The sequence below is a fragment of the Capricornis sumatraensis genome, chromosome 9 (assembly GCF_032405125.1).
Source record: "Capricornis sumatraensis isolate serow.1 chromosome 9, serow.2, whole genome shotgun sequence".
In the NCBI taxonomy this organism is placed as follows: Eukaryota; Metazoa; Chordata; class Mammalia; order Artiodactyla; family Bovidae; genus Capricornis; species Capricornis sumatraensis.
Genome location: NC_091077.1, coordinates 43,304,786 through 43,324,059, shown reverse-complemented (window position 1 = coordinate 43,324,059; position 19,274 = coordinate 43,304,786). Strand labels below are relative to the sequence as shown.

Here is a 19,274-nt window from a genome sequence, read left to right as displayed (position 1 = left end):
AGCCCTGCACTCGCCTCCCACCTCGCTCCTTCCTAGTGTCTGCACCCTACACCCGCCCTCCGCATGTTGAGCGGGCCACACTCCCCGTAACCGTAACCGCTCCATCCAAAGAGCTGCCAGGACTCACCAGTGTTTGAGACATAAAACCCAAATGGTCAAGGTTTCAAGTTTCCCAAGCTTTATTTATTGCCAAAATATGGGGCAGTCCTCGCCAGCGGCCGAGTCGCCCTGCCCCGCCCCTCCTTCCGAAGCTTCCTGCAGTCTGTACCATCCAGTGATGGAGTTTGTGTTTTGTTTTCTGGTTGATTATAAACATTTACTGCATACTCTTGCTTGCTCTGGGTTGTTTCTGGGGACCCGAGAGCGCAGACGTCTTGGGGAGAAGGGGATGAGGCACCCTCTAGCCACGATGCTGTGAAGCTGTGGGCCCTGGGCTGAGCAGAGGGGCCTGGGGAGCTTTGGGGAGGCTGGGCTCCCGCTGAGAGCAGAGAGATCCAGCATGGCTAGAAGCAAATATGCCTAGGAGGCCCAGGTCTCCAGCAGGTAGCCTGGCCAGCCCCTCCACTGTGGGGCCCACAAAGGGACCCAGGCTCAGGCTCAGATCCCCTGACAGCATGCTGCCACCCATAGTTCCCAAACATCCCTCACAACCACAGCTCAAATCCACCTGTTTTATTTTTTGTTTAAAAAATAAAAATAGAAAGGAACCAACCAAACAACAAACACAAGGAGGCCACCTGGTTCCCTTGGGCATGGGCATGCATCTGGGTAGGCAGGCCTGCACGTCATGCCCATCCCGCTGCTGCGGTTGATACGAACACATCACCAGGTGTGGGAGGTGCTAACCAGTGGCAGAGTAAAAAGAGGAGTTGGGGTGGACGAGAACCAGTAGTCTCAACGTAAAGTGCATGGCGAAGGCTGGCATGGGGCCACGCCGGGCCCTCTCCCTCCTCCCCTAGCTGGGGGAAGGGGCTCAGCACAGGATTGCAGTCAGCAGGAGGTCGTGTCCACCAGCCACCGAGGGCGGGCCAGATCCCAGTCCCTGCTGTCCCCCAGCCACAGCTCTCCAGGACCCTCTGGCTTCCAGAGGAGGAGTCAGCACAGAGGGCGCTGTGGCAGCCTTCCTGGGCGGTGGGCAGCAGACCAGCTGTCGACGGGAAGACTGAGCAGGACCTGGCCGGGCTCCTGGGGACGGACTGAGACCAGGACACAGGTAGGTCATTTCTGGGCCAAGCAAGGTCCTGTATCACAGGCAGCATGCTCTCCCTGGATCCCTCCAGAAGTTGGGGAAATGGAGACCTAGTCATGCAGTGCTGTCAGACAGCTCCACTGGCCAGGGAGAGCTGTGCTGCCTCAAGGGGCCACCCCAGCAATCTCTGGTCGCCTGGTGGGATTAAGTAGGGCCCTTGTGCCACAGATCCAGGCCTCCCTGCAAAAAGCTTCTACCCTACCTGACTGGTTCTGACACCGGCAGTAAGTTCTGTGGGGGCCATTTCAGGGGCAGCTCCCAGGGAGAGGCGGCATGGATGGACAGGGGCTGGACCCTCAGGCCCCCAACCCACTGCTCATATCCTGAGTGGCAATGGGGGTGAAGCAACCGTGAGGCCCACCCAAAATGCCCTTTGTGGACTGGGTGGTCAGGGCTGGGAGGGAACAGGGAGAACAAACGACCACCTCAGTCAGAGCACAGCCCCCTGCACCCCCCCACTCCCCAAACTCCTCCAATTCCAGGAGCAGCCTGGGCTGGACAGGAGGCAAGCCCCTCGGGTCTGCAAAACAGGCTGTCAGCTTGAGGGGCCCTCCTCCTGCACACACCCCCACCAAGCCCCCACCCCACACCAAGTAGCCAGTGTTCTGCAGAAAGTGATTTCCTTCAACTTCAACCCAGACCCCAGGAACAGTGACACAAACCAAGACAGTAGTGTCCACGATGTGCCCTCCCCCCTCCACCCCCGACCCCTCTGGTCCTGGTCCCATCCTACCTGAGGGCAGCCACCCTCACTGCTGTTTGCAGGCTGACAGCCGGCGGATCTTGCTGCTGGCTGAGCAAGCCTTGCGGGCAGGGTTGGAGGCGGCGCTGGCCCGGCGCTCTGCCCTCGACCTGGTATTCAGCTGGGTGGCGTCGGTGCCATTCACGCACACAGCCTTGGGAAGGACCCGGTTCTGTGTACTCCGCCCAGCCTCCTCCTCCAGAACCTGACCTTCAAGGGGGAGAGGGCCAGAGTGTGCTGACTGGGGATCCCAAAGCACACACACTCTGCATCATTCCTGCCCGGACCCAGGGCCCCCACCACCTGTCCCATCTGACCTGCCACAGGGCCTCATCCAGGGAACGGGAGGGTGGGCCTTCGAACCAACCGACCAGAGTCAGCCCACGCTCACCTGCCCGTTCAGCTGTGAGCAGGGCTCTGCACTCAGGTGAGTGGGAATGTGGTGGAGGACCAGAGGCCTGGGAACTGAGCCTCAGCTCTCTCACCTGGGTGAAGGCCAGAGCCCACTGGGCCCTGTGGAACACAAAGGGCTGTACTCGGGCCAGGCATTCAGACTCGATCTCTCTCTCGAAACAGCCCACCCTGGCTCTCCATGCCAGGCACGAAAGAAGACAGAGGCAGGTTCGGGCGCCTTCCATACCCCATGCCTTCCTGCACGGCCTGCCAGCCCTCACTTGGTCCTTGGGCCCTGCTGCATGCAGGCTGAGGGAGGGGTGCAGGAGCCCATGGTGACCACAGCACACCCTCCTCCCGTGGATACCAGGAAACCACCACAGCTGCCTCAAGCCTGTCTGGTCCTCACATAGGAATGAGTTTCCACCAGCCGCATCTGGGGCCTGACTCGGCCTCTGGACCTTGCCAGAAGCCCCCTAGGCATGTGTACAGGCATCAACTCAGGTGAGAACTCAAGAGCATGGCAGGGTGGGCGGGTGTCAGGAGCCTGCTCTAATGGGGGAGGGGGCTGAAAGGGCGCCGAGTACCACAGCGCTGCTCAGACCACCAGGGTTCAGCCTCCAGCACAGCAACCAGAGCTGGGGGGTGGCCAGCAGGTAAGGAATCTGCTCCACTTGCCCTCAAGGCACCAAGGGCACTGGCCCAAGCAAAACCCCTCAGGGTGGGTGGCAGGACGAGGGACAAACCAGGGAGACCCTGGTGAGCAGATCATAAGATGGGACTGAAGCAGAAGCAGCCCCAACACAGCCTGCCGTTGGCCTAGGGCAGTTTGGCAAGGGGCAGCTGCCTGATCCTGAAGCATGCTTGTCCCCCATCTGGAGTAGGGACATTTCTGGGCTAGGAGTCTAGCTTGGACCCACAGAACTGCTCTTGGACAAACATTCCGTATGCAGGAAAAGTAGCCCAGGCCTCTGGTATAGGCCTGAAGGGACAGCATGTAGTCAGTGCCCAGCAGGGCTTGGGGGGCCCAGCAGGGTCCACACTCAGCCAGCCAGACACCTGTCCCAGAGCCCTAGTGCCTCCCAAAGGAGAACACCTTGATCCTATCCTGCCAGGGACAGAGGTCCAGGAGGCCTGACTTTGGACTGGGCTGTGGCCGAGGTTCCCAGAGCAGGGTCTCTGACCTGACCCCAAGACCCCAGTGGGAAATAGCTACAGCCAGCCACCATGGGCACCAGAGGCCTGACATGTCCTGGGAGTTTGGGTCCGTGCCCACACCCCACCCTGCACACAGGCTCTTTCTACAGAAAACACCCAAGCCCTGGCCGACGAGCCAGAAGGAGGTAAGCAGGACCTCACACACGATGCAGGCAGGACCTTTATGCAGAGCTAGTGGAACCAGCCCCGGGGCAGCACAGAACGGCGGACACGGTGGTGGGGCAGTGGCCCAGCCTCCCTCAGACCCTGGGCAGGGTCAGCGAGAGCCCATGGTGCACAGGGCGCGGGCAGGGCGGTGCTACACTAGGGCCTGGGCTCTGCCTGGAGCTCTTCCAAGGCCCTGGCCTCAGCTTCCTCTCCAGAAAGTTCTGAGCACGGGCTCTCCCGTGGGCCTCTGTCTCTAAGCCCTGCCTCAGACGCCTCCTCGCCACCTGGGGAAGAAGGCCAGGCATCAGCAGGGCACTGGCGCCAAGAGGGCCACCGGACCCTCGGGCAGAGCCCTCGGCCCTCCCCTCGATCAGGGCTCACCGGGCACTGTGAAGTCCTGAGTGTAGATGACGTCATCCTCAATGTCGAAGAGCTCGTCGTCCACATCGTCGGCACAGCCGTGCAGGTCCTCCAAGTAGGGCATCACTGTCATGCCCCGCCACCGGTCCTTGCAGTCCGCACTAGGTGGGATGGGCACCGGCTGCTCCGCTGGTGGGTGCTTCTTCCGGAACCAGCTGTGGGAGCAGGGCATCAGGGTGTCCAGGCTGGCTCCCCACATGAGCCCACCCTCAGTGCCCACAGAGAACTACATAGCGTGCAGAGATGGAGAAGGGTGGGGCCAACAGGAGAGACTGAGCCGGCAAGATCCCTGTACCTCGCCCTCCCCCTCCAGCACCCAGCCGGGCCAGGGACTCACCTGTGCTGCCGGATCTGCTGTATGGAGAACCGCTTGGCCGGCTCATACTCCAGCATCCCTGCCAGGAGACCAGCCGGGGGCGGGGTCAGCGCGGGCAGAGGCCCCGCCCCTGCCTGGGAGGGGTGGGGGCGGAGGGCGTGGCGCGTGTGAGCGGAGCCCCGCCCCCGCTGCAAAGCGAGGTCAGGAAGGAGACCGGAGCAGGCTGGAACACAGGACAAGAGCCCACCCCAGGGATCCTGAACCTGTCCACACGTCCCAGGAAGACAAACCACAGGGGTCGACCCTGCAGTGCCTGCCCAGCTCTGGCCAGCAAAGCCGATGACCGGCAATTCCTACCGGAACCCGAAATCCCCAAGGCAGCAGGAGGAGAACCAGGGGCCTCCAGAGGGACACACCCTAGAACCTGTGTGAAGGCCTTTGGCCGGGACCTGGACACGCAGAAGGGGCAAGGCAGCCCTGTAGGTGTTGCTGGGTTTTGTTCTCAGAAAAGTGCAACTTGGGGATGCTGACACTCAGAGCTGAGCCTGAGTGGTGCAGAAGAGGAAAGGTCATGGCCACAGCCCTGTTGTGGGAGAGCGAGGGCAGGGCTGGGGCAGTGTTCCAGAGACCTGTGGGCAGGAGGCTCGCCGCCCAGCTATGCAAGACCTCTAGGCAGGCCCAGGCAGAGACGACAAGACACTGCCTGGACCTGGGGGACAGGGACACCAATGCCCTCTGCCATCTCATCAGCCAGACTTAGGGCTGCTTCTTATTTGGTTGCGCTGGGTCTTAGGTGAGGCATGAGATCTAGTTCCCTCACCAGAGACTGAGCCAGGGCCCCATGCATTGGGAACTTGCAGTTGGAACCACAGGACCAGCAGGGAAGTCCCCCTAACTTGGGACTGTTTCAAGTGTTTATGACAGTGAAGGCAATAATAGGTCATCATCTGTGTCACTGGAGCAAAGAAAGCTTAAAACTGAGAGAACTCCAACCCATCAGTCCCCGTTGAAGGAAGGAGGGTCTGAAACATCAGTCCTTGCTAGAGCTGGGGGTTTGTGTGTGCGTGGGGGGGTTGGGCCATGAGCCTTCAAGGAACACTTGGGCAGGGAGGGCAAGGTCTGAGTTGGTGAGGCTGTCACCTCCCACATTTCAGTAAGACCCTGGGAGGGGGGGACCCCAGTGCCTGGCTGCCAGGGTGGCCCTGATGCGGAGGGCAGGACTGGGTTGCACCACTGCAGAGCACTTGAACTGCAGCTGCTCAGCTTCACTTCACCTTCACTAACAACCAGAGAACTGGCGTGACTCCATCATCAGGAGGCTCTGGAGCCATGCAGGACTGTGAAGCTGCTTGTTCATCTGTAAGCCACATACAGGCTAAAGCACGGATTAGGTGTCCGGCACAAGCCGGGCATCAGGTCAGTTACACAAGGCCTGGGGTCTGTGGGCAGAGGACCTAGGACGGTACCAGTCACACAGGTGATATCCTGGATGTGCTGTTTATCATCAAAACTAACTTCACCAGGGACCTCCCTGCCAGTCCAGGAGTGAAGACCCTGCACTTTCACTGCTGTGGACCTGGGTGCAATCCCTGGTCAGGGAGTAGGATCCCATAAGCCACGTGTGGTGTACAAAAACATAAAACACTAATTTCAGCCAAACCCCAGGATGCTGATGTGGCTTTATGGGGGCCACTTTGGGTCAGGCCCCTGTGTGCGGGGACAGTGCCACCTGCTGAGCAGCCTGGGAACTGCAGCAGAAAGAGGTCCTGCAGGAGACCGCCCCCCTCACTGTTACTTCCCGTAGGGATGGGTCATCAGGACAGGGTGGAACCAAGACCCAGGGCAGGTGGCAGAGCCCAAAGGAGCCAGCGACCCCTCCCACGCTCCACTCAGGCTGCTCTCCAAGCCTGGCTAGGCTGTGCCCACCTCCCATATGGGAGGGCGGGGGCAGGCGGCTGTGGCACAGAGATGGCTCAGCTCTCAAGAGGCCAGTGGTCTATGGAAGACCCTTCGGTGCCCCCACACCTGCAGCCTGGCCTTCACCCTGAGGGCCTCACCTCTGAGCAGGTCTGAGAGTGGGGGCCCACAGTCCCCCGGGATGGTGTAGTCCCCCTTCCCGATGTTCTCAAACAGCTTGTAGATGTTGTCGCCCTCGAACGGGTACAGGCCTGTTGTGATGTTGTAGCTGTGGCCCGGGAGGACAGACCAGTCAGAGCCTGCCCTGTGGCCCTGGAGCCTCTGCCACACTCCCCCACCCCCAATGCACATACACACCCCCCACCCCCTGCAGGGATGGGATGTAAGGACAACGGTCTGAACACACAGTGCTGCTGGCTCACTGTGAAGACACGGAAAGCCACTGGACTGCGCACTCTAACAGGATGGGTCAGGGGACATCTGTCAATGAGCTCTCAGTGGAATAAAACGGATGCTTCTTCGCCCAGACCATTGGCTGCCCCATGGGGCTGCAGTGCCAACTCGCCTTGGGCAGGAGAACACATGCCTCCTCGCTGCTGCTGGGATTATGGAGGGATAGACGCCTGCAAGGCAGTCTGGGTGGGAGTCAAGCATCACTGGCGACTTGTGGTATCTTTAAGAACTCAGCCCCAAGAGTCAGGACAGAAAGCCTCACCCGAACAGTGATGGGTGACTCGCGCAGGGGAACACCAGCACAAGGCCGAGGTGGGCAAGAGAACAGCTGGTCCCAGTGCATGTGCCCCTCCCCACAGGAGTTCCTGACCCTGGCTCCATGGCTTCCCCAGACATAGGGGACCTGCCAGGAGGGGCAGGTCGTGAAGGCCTAGAGTCTGAACCGAGTGCCTGGGGCTGGGGTGGGTGAGGTAGAGAGACCCTGGGCTAAAGGGACCAGGCCCAGGGCACTTACAGCGTGACTCCCGCTGACCAGATGTCAACCTTGAAGCCAGAGAAGGTGTCCAGGCCACTGGCGATCTCAGGTGGCTGAAATGCTGGAGAGCCCTGGCTGGTCCGGCACGTGTCATCCTCGGCAAACGGGTGCAGTGCCTGTGGCAGCGCCAGGTAGCCCTTAGGAAGTGGCCCCAGGGGCTGGACCCCATGCCCTGTCCGCCCCGGGGGCCCCCACGCACCTCAGCCACACCCAGGTCAGAGATCTTGAGCGTGCCACCAGTGGTGAGCAGCAGGTTGCCGGGCTTGATGTCCTTGTGCACGATGCCCTGGCTGTGCAGGTACTCCAGGCCGTCCACCAGCTGGCAGAAGTACCTGCAGGCACAGCTCTGTGATCACCACCCAGGGCCAGCCACCTGGGCTGTGCTGTCACCCTAGTCTCTAGCCTGGAAAGAGCCATGCTGCTCACCGCCCCTGCCCCCTGTCCCCTCCTCCCACAGGCCAGCTAGTCCTACAAGCAACTGGGGGCTGACTCTCCAGGAGAACTTGGCCTTGGGGCAGTGAGGCCCAGTCAGGGGCTCCCCCAGCACCAGGAGGCCCCACAGCCTCAGGCAACGGGCATGCAGGGCAGTGCATGTGCAGAGAGGAGTCGGTGGGCTGCCGCAGGGCACGCACAGCAGCCAGGCTACACAGTCGCAAACTGGGCGCCAAAGCCCTGAGTTTTAAAACACACTTGAACTTCCATCTCACTCATGCTCAGAATAGCTCTCTGAACATAGGACCAGGTCCTTTAAGGCCCTGGCCCTGAGTGACCTGCAGGGGCGGGGGCACCGGCGGGGCTCGAGCTCACTCACCCATGGGCCTGGCACACAGGGAAGCGCTTCTCGGGCACGCTGTCCAGCATCTCCTGCATGCCACACACACAGTACTCCATCACCATGTACGTGGGCTGTGCTAAGGAAAATATGCAGCAAGCACCCTGCTCTGGACAGGACAGACCCTGGGACACAGACAAATGCTGGGGGTGGGGCTGCACCAGTGCAGTGAGCGGGAGCACCCAGGAGGGATCATGGGCACTGCAGTGGATCCCCACCCCTCCACGGATCCTCCAGGGCCTTCCTGTGGAGCTCCGTGCTGCCTCTGGGCTCAGCCCACACAGCCCAGCATGAAGGCCCCTGGTTGTTTCATCCCAAGGAGGAGCTTAAGCCTTGCCCCCAGGGGAGCGAGGGATAGAGGCCCATGGGGGCCCTGGGGAAGAGAAGGCTGGAGTTGGGGGGGGGGAGGGGGAGGGAGTGAGGAAGGGTGGGAGCCAGGGTCAGGTTGAGGCCTCCCCAGCCACACCTCTTTGTGGAGAAGAGCCCAGTCATTCTGGATCCAGTGGGTCAGGGACAGACCCCTCAGCAGGACCCCAGGCCCCAAGACCTAGCCTCTGGGAGTCGCAGCCCAAGAGGAGAGGGGAAGGCCAAGGAGACTGACAATATGCCCACCTCCCCACCCCCTGCAGGATATATCTTCTGCTTCTCCTCGTTGTACAGCACATCCACTAACTGGATGACGTTCCTGTGCCGCAGCCTCCTCAGCAGCTGGATCTCCCTGGAGAGAGGATGGGTAGTCAGCCGAGTCCCGGCACCCGGGCCGCACCCACCATGTGGAAGGCACCGCACGGAGGGTGCCAGGTCTGCCAGAGCCCAGCAGGGCTTCAACATGGCAACAAGACCAGGAACATCTAACATTTGGGCTGAAGATGCATGGAGACCACAGCAAGGGCGCACAGGGGCAGCACAAGGGGTGTGGGAGCTGGGACTCCAGAGACAGCCCTTTCCACTCCCACCCCGTTGCCAGTGCAGCTCCTGAGGATTCCCTGTAGGAGCCGGTGGTAGGGAAGGGGGAAAAGTCAGAGGTCTGTGAGGAGGCTTCGCAGAATGCTAAACAGAGTCACCAACTGACCCAGCACCTCCACTCAGGGTATGTGCCTTGGAGGACTGAGAACACGCGACCTGTGCACATGTGCTCATGGCAGCACCATCCATGGAAGCCCAAGGGTGAACACATTGCCAGTGTCCCTCCACCCCCAGGAGCATCCCTCAGCCCTGAAAAGGAGAGAAGCCCTGACACTTGCTACCATGTAGACGGGCCCTGAGAACACAATGCTTGGTGAGAGAAGCAGACACAAGACACGCAGGGTGTGATCCCACTGATGGGAAATGTCCAGAACAGGCTGATCCACAGACACAGAGAGTGGGTTCCTGGTTGTCAGGGGCTGGGGAGAGGATAGGGTGACAGAGGAGACAGGGCTTCTTTTTGGGGTGATGGAATGTCCTGGACCTACACAGAGATGACCATTACTAAAAAGATACCAAGTGCCACGAAACTGCATGATATGTGACTGATACCTCAATAAAGGTTTTATAAAGTCCTCACCAGGAAGCCCATGTGTGATACATAAGAACATCAGGGCAGGTGAGGGTCTGTCCTCTTGAGACTTAGCTCCCACCCCTCCCACTGTCCACATTTCATGAAAAGGTCAGCTATTCCAGAAAACCCACACCCCACCCTCACAGACCAGTGCACGATCCTGGGCCCTCATAGTGTAAGTCCTCCTTCCACGCCGATCATGGCCCGGCACTCAGAGCCCCCGCTCCCCAGAACCAGTGCGCAGGAGGCCCTCCACTCGCAGGAGGAAACACAGCTTCACAGTGGCTTCTTGCAAGCCCACTGGCTGCTCCGTCCCTGCTCAGGGTCCCCTCCAGGCCGAGGCTGCACATCTAAATTCTCCTCTGAACTGAAGTGGGGGGAGGTGACTCAGAGGCTGGGCCCCGGGTTCACACCATCTGACCACCAGGTGTTTAGCCTGCTGTCAAGCGTGAGCAGGGACCACACACACGGCAACTCCACCTGGGCACTGACCCTGGTTGTGCAGGCTCTGTGGGTATATGGGGAGCAGACTCTGATGTGAAGAATCCCCCTACATTGTGACACAACAACCATGATGTCTCCCAGTATCTCTGGGTGTCCCTGGGGACAAGGCAGTGTGGTGAGTCCTGGTGCGTGGGAGCAGACTCCCCAGCCTGGCTCTGGCAGGGCCTCCCTCAACCTGCCCAGCCTGGACCCACTGTGAACCAGTAGGTCCCACTCACTCCTGCAATGGGCCTTCGTAGGCTGCTGTGTGCCAGGCACTGGGTCCGTGAGCACCCTGTCCTGGGGGTCCACTTAGACGCTCCAGGCCCGTCAGCACTCGTTGGCAGTGGCCCTGTGCTCCCAGGCTTCCTTCCCCCATCACCTCATAGCTCTGACTCCCAGCCTGCTGCCAGCTCCCCAGGGCCAGAGCTCAATTGTGGTGACTCAGGGCCCCTCCCCTGCCTATAGTTCTCCACCCCTTCTATCCGACAGAGAGGTAGACACCCCAGGCTGCCCAAATGGAAGTCTTTGTCCTGACAGTTGTGACGAGGCCTTAAGGGGTCTCTGCCGCATGCTGCCTGGTCGGAGTATACAGCAGCTCCTTGCAGAGGTGCCAGGAGAGAGGGCCCCAGGAAGGGGTCCCGGGGCAGCTCCCTCAGTGTTTGATGCCTGCTGGGCTAACTGGCCAGCAAGGGTACCCACCGCAGGGACGGGATTTGCAGCCCAGAGGGGAAAGCGGCACATGGCAGCAAGCTCAATAGAGAGCCCACAGGCTGGGGCGGGGATGGGACACAGGGCCCAGTGCAGACCGAACTACTGAGGCATGTAGACAGCTCAGGTGACCATCCTCATCAGCCTTCCTGCTGGACACGGGAGGGGAGACATGAAGGAGGGCCCAACCCAGACCGTGACTCCCGTGGCAACAGGAGACCCCAGGTGAACGCCTGTCCCCTCTCCATCCAAAGAGACACTACATAAACCCACGTGTGGAGACAAGGAGCCCTTGACACCTGAGCCAACACGTGCCCACCTCGGGGAGGCAGGCTTCACAGCCAGGTTTCAAGCAGCAGCCACCAGTCCCAGTGTGCAAAGTCTCCAAACTCAGATGTGGCTGCCAACCACACACGCAGTGGTGCCCCAGGCCTGCCTTCTGTACCATGAGTACCCATCCTAGGACCATCCACCCAGCCGAGCCTCCCCTTCCGCCCACTGCCACAGGGGTAAGACTCCTCTGCAGGAGAAGTTTAATGCGGGAGGGACCCCCAGGCAGTGGACAGCACTACCACCCACCCCACGTCAGGAAAGCCAGCTCTGGAGGGAGGGCCCTATGCAGGGCCCTCAATCAACATGATCAGCCTCCCGAGGGAGTGAGCCTGCTGTCAACACCAAAAAGGGGCCACACAACACCAGGGAAGGAGTCACAGTGTCAAACTCTAAGAGAAGGGAACTGCACACCCACAAGGCCAGGACCGCGGCAGAGACAGCACAGACACACACTCTGAGTGGGTGAGGGGATGCAGGAGGATCCCTGAAACATGCACTGCAGGGGCCAAGATGTTCCCGTCACCTAGGAATAGCACCACTGGCCAGAGAAAAAGAAAACCATTATTTAAAGAAAGAGGAAAGCCGGGCGCTCAGCCAGGATGCAGGAAGTGAAATGAGAGGAAGCAAGCCTTCCGGTCCAGCCGCAGTTGCTCAGGGCGGGCATCGCAGGGACCTGCCTGTGGTGCTGGGAGCAGAGTGGACCCGGGGTGGGCTTGCTGACCACGCACAAGCAGAGGGCAATGAAAGAGCCGGGTCCTAAAGCACTGGAGTTTACAGAGAAGGGCAGCTGCCCCCATGGCCACCCACCTCAGGGCCCCGGGACCTGCCACCTCGTTCCCTCTAGATGCTGACGGGTCCACAGAGAGCAAGGAAGGGGTGATGTGCTCTGGCCGAGGGACACTGAGTAAGACCCCCTCACCCCTCGGTCCTTCTGCTGATGCTTCCAATCATGTGGCGAGGGGCAAGAGATGAAAATGAGGAGAAACTCAAGAAAAGTGAAGTTCAACACAAATGTGTGCTTGCACAACTGCCAAGCAGCACAATTCCTAATAGGCATCAGCAGGGGATGACCCGTATGTCCACTGATGGGGATGGATACACATATCAACACACATGGGCAACAGGAGTAGATGACCCACACATCCACTGATGGGGTCAGATACACATGCCCCCCCCACACACACACACACACGGGCAGCATCAGAAGCTCTGACACTTGCTACCACGTGGACGCACCTGAGGACACCAGAGGAGCAGACACAGAACACATACCGTGTGATTACACTGATGGGAAACGTCCAGAACATGCCGATCCACAAACACAGAGTGGGTTCCTGGTTGTCAGAGGCTGCGAGGGGGAGCAGAGGTGACTGCTGATGGGGATGGGGCTTCCTTTTAGGACATGGACTGTTCCGGAACTAGAGATAGGTTGTGGTCGCACTCTCCAGTAAAGTACCTGACCCTGAGTTACCTGCTCACAGCTGAGTTTCACATCATGTAAAACGTGTCTCACTAAAGCTGTTCAGAGAACATGCCACCTCCAGCTGTGTAGTAGACACACGATAATGGGCGACTGGGCTGTGACTTCCAACAGGCTTCTGGGTGAGGGGCCAGCGTCCCCCACGCCCCAACCTGGGGTGTCCCTATGGCCCCCAAGCTCCACTGCATATAGTCACCCCTCAGTCAGAACGTAAAATGAGATCCTGGGTGCCTCAAGGAGCAGCCGTGCCCTGGTGATGCCAGCTGGCCTCAGGGAGGAAGCTTTACCAATACCTGGGTAGTGGGGGTACCAGCAGATGCCAGGACCTGGCAGAGGCCACTTGGGATGGGAACGAGGGCCAGGAAAGTCCAGGCTAGGCTACAATCCCAACCACTTACCCTCGGGTCCAAGAGCCCACCAGTCACCACTGCTAGCCTGGAGACTGGCACTGGGCACTTGGGCCAGGACGCAAGGCAAGAGCACCAGGAACGCTGATGAGGAAGGAGGCTGGCAGGGCCCCAAGTTGCCAGTCCCGGCTCTGCACAGCTCACCAAGCACATGCATCTGGCATACAGCAGGCACAGGCCCTGAGCTGCACTCTTACAGAGGGAACGTGGGGCGGGAGCACGGAGACTGTCCCTGCTTCTCAACAGCTGATGGAAAAGCCCACAAAGAATAGGACCTTGTGACAGGCGAGAATCCTGTGAGTTGGGCCCACCTGCCCTCCCTGGGGTCGGGGCAGAGGGGTATGTACCCACCATCTGTACAGGCATGAAGCCCCAGGGCTGCCCCCGGCCAGGGAGGCAGCAGCGTGGCCTCTGTGGCTGACCAGAAAAACAAGCAGATACAACTTACATGGAAAATGACCCTTTTCATTAAAAAGTCCTTGGACTGGTAAAGAGAAGTTCAAAGGTGTCAATGTTAAAACGACAACTGCTTTTTCACTTCTTGATGCTTTTCTGAATCTTCCTATTCTACAACAAGAACAAGTTAGCAGGACATCCCTGGCAGTCCAGTGGCTAAGATTCCAAGCTCCCAATGCAGGGGTCCAGGTTCAATCCCTAGGTCGGGAAGATCCCCTGGAGAAGGGTATGGCAATACCCTCCAGTAGAAAACCCACGAACAGAGAAGCCTGGCAGGCTACAGTCCATAAGGTCACACAGAGTCAGACACGACTGAGTGACTTACACACATAAAAAAAAGAACAAAGAGGGACAAGCACAAACCATAGCAGCCCTCCTGGGAGGAGCCACAGGAGGGGAGACTTCCTCTGTCACACACTGCATTTCTTAAGGGATGCATCCCATCCCAACTGGAGCTGCGGGACTCCTGAGGTTTGTCTGGAAAGTTCCGGACACTTCACTCCATGAGAAGAGTCTGGAGTTGAGTTTATTAAGTCTCTCCAAGACAAAGGAGCCTTTTTTCTCCCTTGTAGCTGCCTGCCAGCAAGGCTGACCCAGAAGCCTGGATCTTGGGGCCCTGCTTGAGCGCCCGCACAGAGCGCGTATCGTCAGGATTCAGGACAAGGGAACAGGGTGCTCAGAGCAGGGCTCACCCTCACAACATTCAGAAAGGAGGTGCGGGGGTTCTAACCTGAAGGCACACACCCAGCAGGCCCTTTCAGCATCAGCCCGCAGGTGGCCGGCCGGCACGGGGCCAGAGCTGAGCTCCAACAGGGGGAGACCTGTGCCTCTGGGGCTGAGACGGACAAAAGGGCCCGACCCTGCAGCTGTGGCACCTCACAGCGACCCCCAAGCCGCCGTGGATGCCAACCACCCTGCCTCCCCAGGCTCAGCCTCCCCAAGGTTTCCTCCAATGGACACTGTCTCCACAGTTCCTGAGACCACAGCTGATGGCTCAGGAAACCAGAACTGGGAGCCGTGATCTTCCGTTGGGTGGCCAAGCAGGAGGGAATCCTGGGTGGTGATCGCCCTCTATCTTGACCTTGGGCACATACATTTGCAGATGGGGAGGGGCTTCCTCAGGTGTGCGTCACCCTTTGAAAGAACTGGGCACTCATCCACCTGACACCTCTCCCTCATCTCAGGGTGGGGCATCTGCAGATGTTTCGGGTGCACGCCTCTGGTCCCCCACTTTCTCTGAAGCCCCCAGGATGGCCAGCAGTGGCTGGGGCGGCCCTAACCAAATATCAGTTGGTGCTGGAAATGAGCCTGGCCCCTCCCAGCTTGGGATGCGGCAAAGCATAAGGCACCAGACACTAGGGTGACCTGCACCAACTCCATCCGGGAGGGCTTGTCCAGGCTGGAAGAGTCCAGCACCCCACTCCTGGGACAGACCAAGGGATGAGGCCTAAGACGAGCTAGGAGGACAAGGACCAGCCCTGGAGAAAATGTGTGTGTGGGGGGATTCCCTTTCTGCCAGCAGCATCCAGAAGCCCACTGCCCCTCAAACCACAGTGGTGGCCAACTGGCAGCCTGAGGGTCACCTCTCCCCCATACACTTCTGGATTAAGGAGAAAAGGTGACTCAGAGAAACAGGGAGTGGGGATGGATCAGAAGTGTGGCCTAACTTAGCCTGCAGGAGGGCACTGGCACCCACTGTCCCCTGGCCTGTCTCACCCAGGACACTAGTGGCCCCTGCCTAACCCTCACCACACAGGTGGCACATGGGCACAGAGAACTGGCTGGGCTGGCCCTGGGACGCCTGGTCCTGCCGTTGCTGGGGGTCCATGGCTGGGACACGGTCTGCAGCCGGTCTGGCCCCACTGCCCTGCTCTCCAGGTGTCCCACAGCAGACAGAAGCAGCTGGGCACTCACTGTCAAACTGCCCGGAGAGCAGGGGGGCTGGGAGGAGGGGTGAGAGTGATCAGGGAGCAGCACTCCCAGGACCGGCCAAGGTCACCAGCCAGTCCTGCCGCCTGGCCCATTAGATAGAGCCCTGGGCTGGGGTAGGGTGGGATCCCCAGGCAGCAGAGATAAGGAGAGGGTGTCCCCTCCCAGAACCACCAAAAAGGATGGAGGCAGGGCTCCCACCGCCTTGGGGATGCCTATGGTCAGACAGGCGCGTGAAAAAAATCTGTGTAAAAAGTTTGTCTGGACACAAGCCGACCCCCACTTCTCAGGAGCCACCGAGCCTGCAAGTCGTGGATGTGTCCTGTGGCACATCCCAGGCGAGTGAGAAAGGGCCAAGTTCGCCCCTGCAGACTGATAAACCGGTGCAAACAATTATTTTTGGCAACCGCAGCTTCGCCCTCCAACAGGGTAAACAAATGGCGTGTTCCGGCCCTAGTAACAGCCTCACGCTAGGAGGAAACCTGCTGGCTGCAGACAGAGCCCTTTCGGAACCCAACGGCTTTTGGTTTTCCGAAGCTAAACCAACGCTGGCCGCCTCCGCCGGGTACCCGAGCCCTCCGGACAGCTAAGAGGGCACAGGGAGAGAGGGGCGCCCCCTTCCGAGGAGGGCCCCGCAGCAGCTGAGAGCGCAGGACGCCCAGCCGCAACGAGCGATCCTGACTTTACCGAAGTCCCCCAAGAGATGCCCACGACTCTTCCTGGCTAGTCGACTCGGGTGCTTAAGGAAACGGAGGACGGAAGAAAGTAACCGAGAGGAGAAGGGAAGAGGAAGGGAGGGAAGGGGGAAGAAGGGGACCGCCCTGCGGCGCGCGTCCCCACCCAGGAAGCCGCACTTACTTCTTCACGTTGGCCTCCCCGTTGGGGATCCTCCGCAACTTCTTCTTCTTGAGGATTTTGACGGCTCTTCTGCACAGTGTCTCCGAGTCCAGCACCTCCTTCACCTTGCCGTACGACCCCTCCCCCAGCAGGTCCCCCATCAGGTACTTTCCGATGAGCTTGGCCCGCTTGCGGCGGGGCTGGTAGATGACCTCGGTGGAGTCGATCCGGTGGATGAATGTGTCCATCCCCACCGACATCAGCTCGCCCTCTGTAAACATAGCCAGTTGCTGCGGGTCCGCCACCTCCATCCTGAACTCCAGGCCTCCGACTCCGGCAGGCGGTCCCTTATCCCCTTTGTGAACTTCACGGGGAGCTGTTCTTCCTTTTGTTTCTCCCCACCTCCGTCCCGCCTCAAAATTCCCTTCTCCAAAATTTAAATTCAACAAAATCGAAAAAATTAGAGAGAAAGAGAGGAAAAAAAAATAATAATAAAGGAAAACCCTCTTGGAAAAGAAACGATTGTACTGAACGTAAGTTCAAAAGGCGCGGCTGGTCCAGAGCCCGGGCAGCCGGGCGTGCGCAGCGTCCCAAGTTTGGGGGCCGCCCGACCTCGGAGCTTTGGGGCGGGCAGGCGTGTCCACGGGGGCCCTCGGGAGGCCGGTGGGGCTGGGTAGTGCTAGGTCATCCTCCAAGGACTTTAGACCCTCGAACGAACACGGACGCGGCCGGGCCGAGTCTTCTCCGCTCCGTCCATTACCAGCGGGCCATGGCGCGCGCCCGGGTCCCCGCGCAGGCCAGCTCTGGGGCTCCCGGAGCTGGGCAGGTGAGCTTTGCCGGGAGCAGGGCGTGCAGCTCGGGGGCGTCTCCCGCCGTCCGGGGCGCCTGAGACGCCAGCAGGTGCGTATCCTGAGCGCGCGGGGCACCTTCGTCCAGCTCGGCCGGCTCCCGCCAGCGCCGGGGCTGCCCGGGGCCCGCCGGCTGCAAGGAGTAAGGCTCGTCCGAACCAGCCGCCGCTCGGGCGCCCGCACACCGGCCCGGGACACCAAACGACCGCGCGGGCCCGGCGGGCGCCCCGCCCCAAACGGCAGCCCTCGCTCGCTCTCCGCCCGAACGCCGTCGGTCGCGGACAGTGGGGCGCGCGGGGCTCCGGGCAGCCGAGGCGGCGCAGGCCGCAGGCCCCGGACCGGGGTTCCCGGGGCTGCCGGGGCCCGGGCGGCGCGTATCGCGCCGCGGCCGCCGCGCGCGTGGAGCAGGCGGGGCGGCGCGGGGGCCCAGCCCATGCAAGGCGGCCGCTCTGCCGGCCGGCGCCCGCCGCCGCTACCGCCGCGCCCCGCCTCAGTCGCGGGCGCCCCGGGCCTCCTCCCCCTTCCGCGCCCGACACGCCGCCGCCATCTTGTTTACCTCCTCCCCCGCCCTGCACCGCCTCTCCGCCGCACGCCCGCCGCGGGCCCGCCCCCCGCGGCGCCGACGTGCACGCCCGTTGGCCGAGCCTACCGGCACCGCCCCCACAGCGAACCCTACCGCCACCGCCCATTGGGCCATTTGGACCTGGGCGAGCCCCGGAGCGGGGATTGGTTCTCGTTCGGCCCCGTCCCAGGGGTGGTTACTGCTCGCTCATTGGCCCGCGGAGACGCCCGTCAAGTGGAGGGGGCGGGAAGCAGGCGCTGGGAGGTGAGGCTGTGGCGTTGACCTGGGAGGGGTTGAAGGCTGGGGTTGGAGTTCGCAAAGGCCGAGGGTCACCTGGGAACTGGGAGTCGGGGCAGCGCAGTCCTCGCTTGCCCGGATGTGGCTAACAGATGCTGGTGGGCGCCTGCTAGGGCCTGTCCCCCGAAATCTCGTTTGAAGCGAGGTCAAGGGTCAAAAAGTAGCCGAAAGTGGCCAATTGAAGGCAGAAAGCCTTTATTAAGCGTCTCTCAGGCCAGACGGGGCGAGAAGTGCGTTGGACCGTCTCTACCCTAAAGAATCTCACGGGGTAAAACGCAGTACTCAGCTGGCATAGTGCCAGCAAAGTGCTTTGGATGAAAAATACAGAGATGGTAAAATACTAGGGTTTGATGAAATTGAAAATTCCTCCGGGCCTGGGGGTTTTTTTTACCTGTCTGTTTTTTATCACTTGATTATTTTGCCAGAACAAACTGCTTGTCTGACACCGTCAGATTTGGGCTCCAGGCTGCGAGTTTTGAGCCTGACACCTGTGGACTGCCTAAATCTATGCGTGAAATTGAGTGTGTCCTTGTGTGTGTTCTTGGGGACATCTAGGACTTTGATCAGATTCTCAAAAGACCCACAGAAAGCGGATTGCTGTGGCTTTGGGGGCGGGGGGACCCCAAGTCACACCAACATACAAGCCAGCCCTAATCAGAACATGTAGATTAGCCCCAAATTCCTTTTCCTTAATCATAAAGAGCAGAGCAGAAACCAATGAAACAGAATAGACAAAAAAAAAAAACACACACACACAAGGAAAACTGATGAAGCCAAAAGACTATTCATTGAAAGGATCAAAACAACTGTTAAAACTGTCCAGACTAACCAAGAAAACTAGGTGACCTAAAAGGATTAGATATAGGAACACCTCTATGCCCAAAATTCAATAGGAAATAGACCAACAGCTGAAAAGGCACTAAAATGAAAATGAAGAAGAAATAGATAATCTGCATAGTCATATCTATTAGAGAAATTAAATCTGTAGGGAAAAACCTTTCAACAAAGACAATTAAGGCCCAGATGTTTTCATTCATGAATTTCCATCAAACATTTTAGGAGGGACTTCTCTGCTGGTCCAGTGGTTAATTGAGAATCTGCCTGCTAATACAGGAGACACCAGTTCAATCTCTGGTCCAGGAAGATTCCACATGCATCAGGGCAGCTTA

General features: G+C 59.8%; 1 protein-coding gene across 2 annotated transcripts; it reads right to left on the bottom strand.

The window, feature by feature from the left end:
• Positions 1–247: 247 nt before the first annotated feature.
• On the bottom strand, positions 248–17,268 carry STK11 (serine/threonine kinase 11). Of its 2 annotated transcripts, XM_068979944.1 has the most exons (10): positions 16,420–17,268; positions 8,857–8,940; positions 8,202–8,291; positions 7,590–7,722; positions 7,370–7,506; positions 6,543–6,670; positions 4,507–4,564; positions 4,131–4,324; positions 1,983–2,201; positions 248–1,196 (listed from the first exon to the last, which is right to left on the bottom strand). In XM_068979944.1, the coding sequence occupies exons 1-9, from the start codon at positions 16,707–16,709 to the stop codon at positions 1,999–2,001; spliced, it is 1,317 nt and encodes a 438-aa protein (XP_068836045.1). In that variant the 5' UTR covers positions 16,710–17,268; the 3' UTR covers positions 248–1,196; positions 1,983–1,998. The 2 variants fall into 2 exon arrangements, with proteins under 2 accessions (XP_068836045.1, XP_068836046.1); XM_068979945.1 differs by lacking the exons at positions 248–1,196; positions 1,983–2,201 and adding an exon at positions 3,694–4,033.
• Between the last annotated feature and the right edge of the window lie 2,006 nt (positions 17,269–19,274).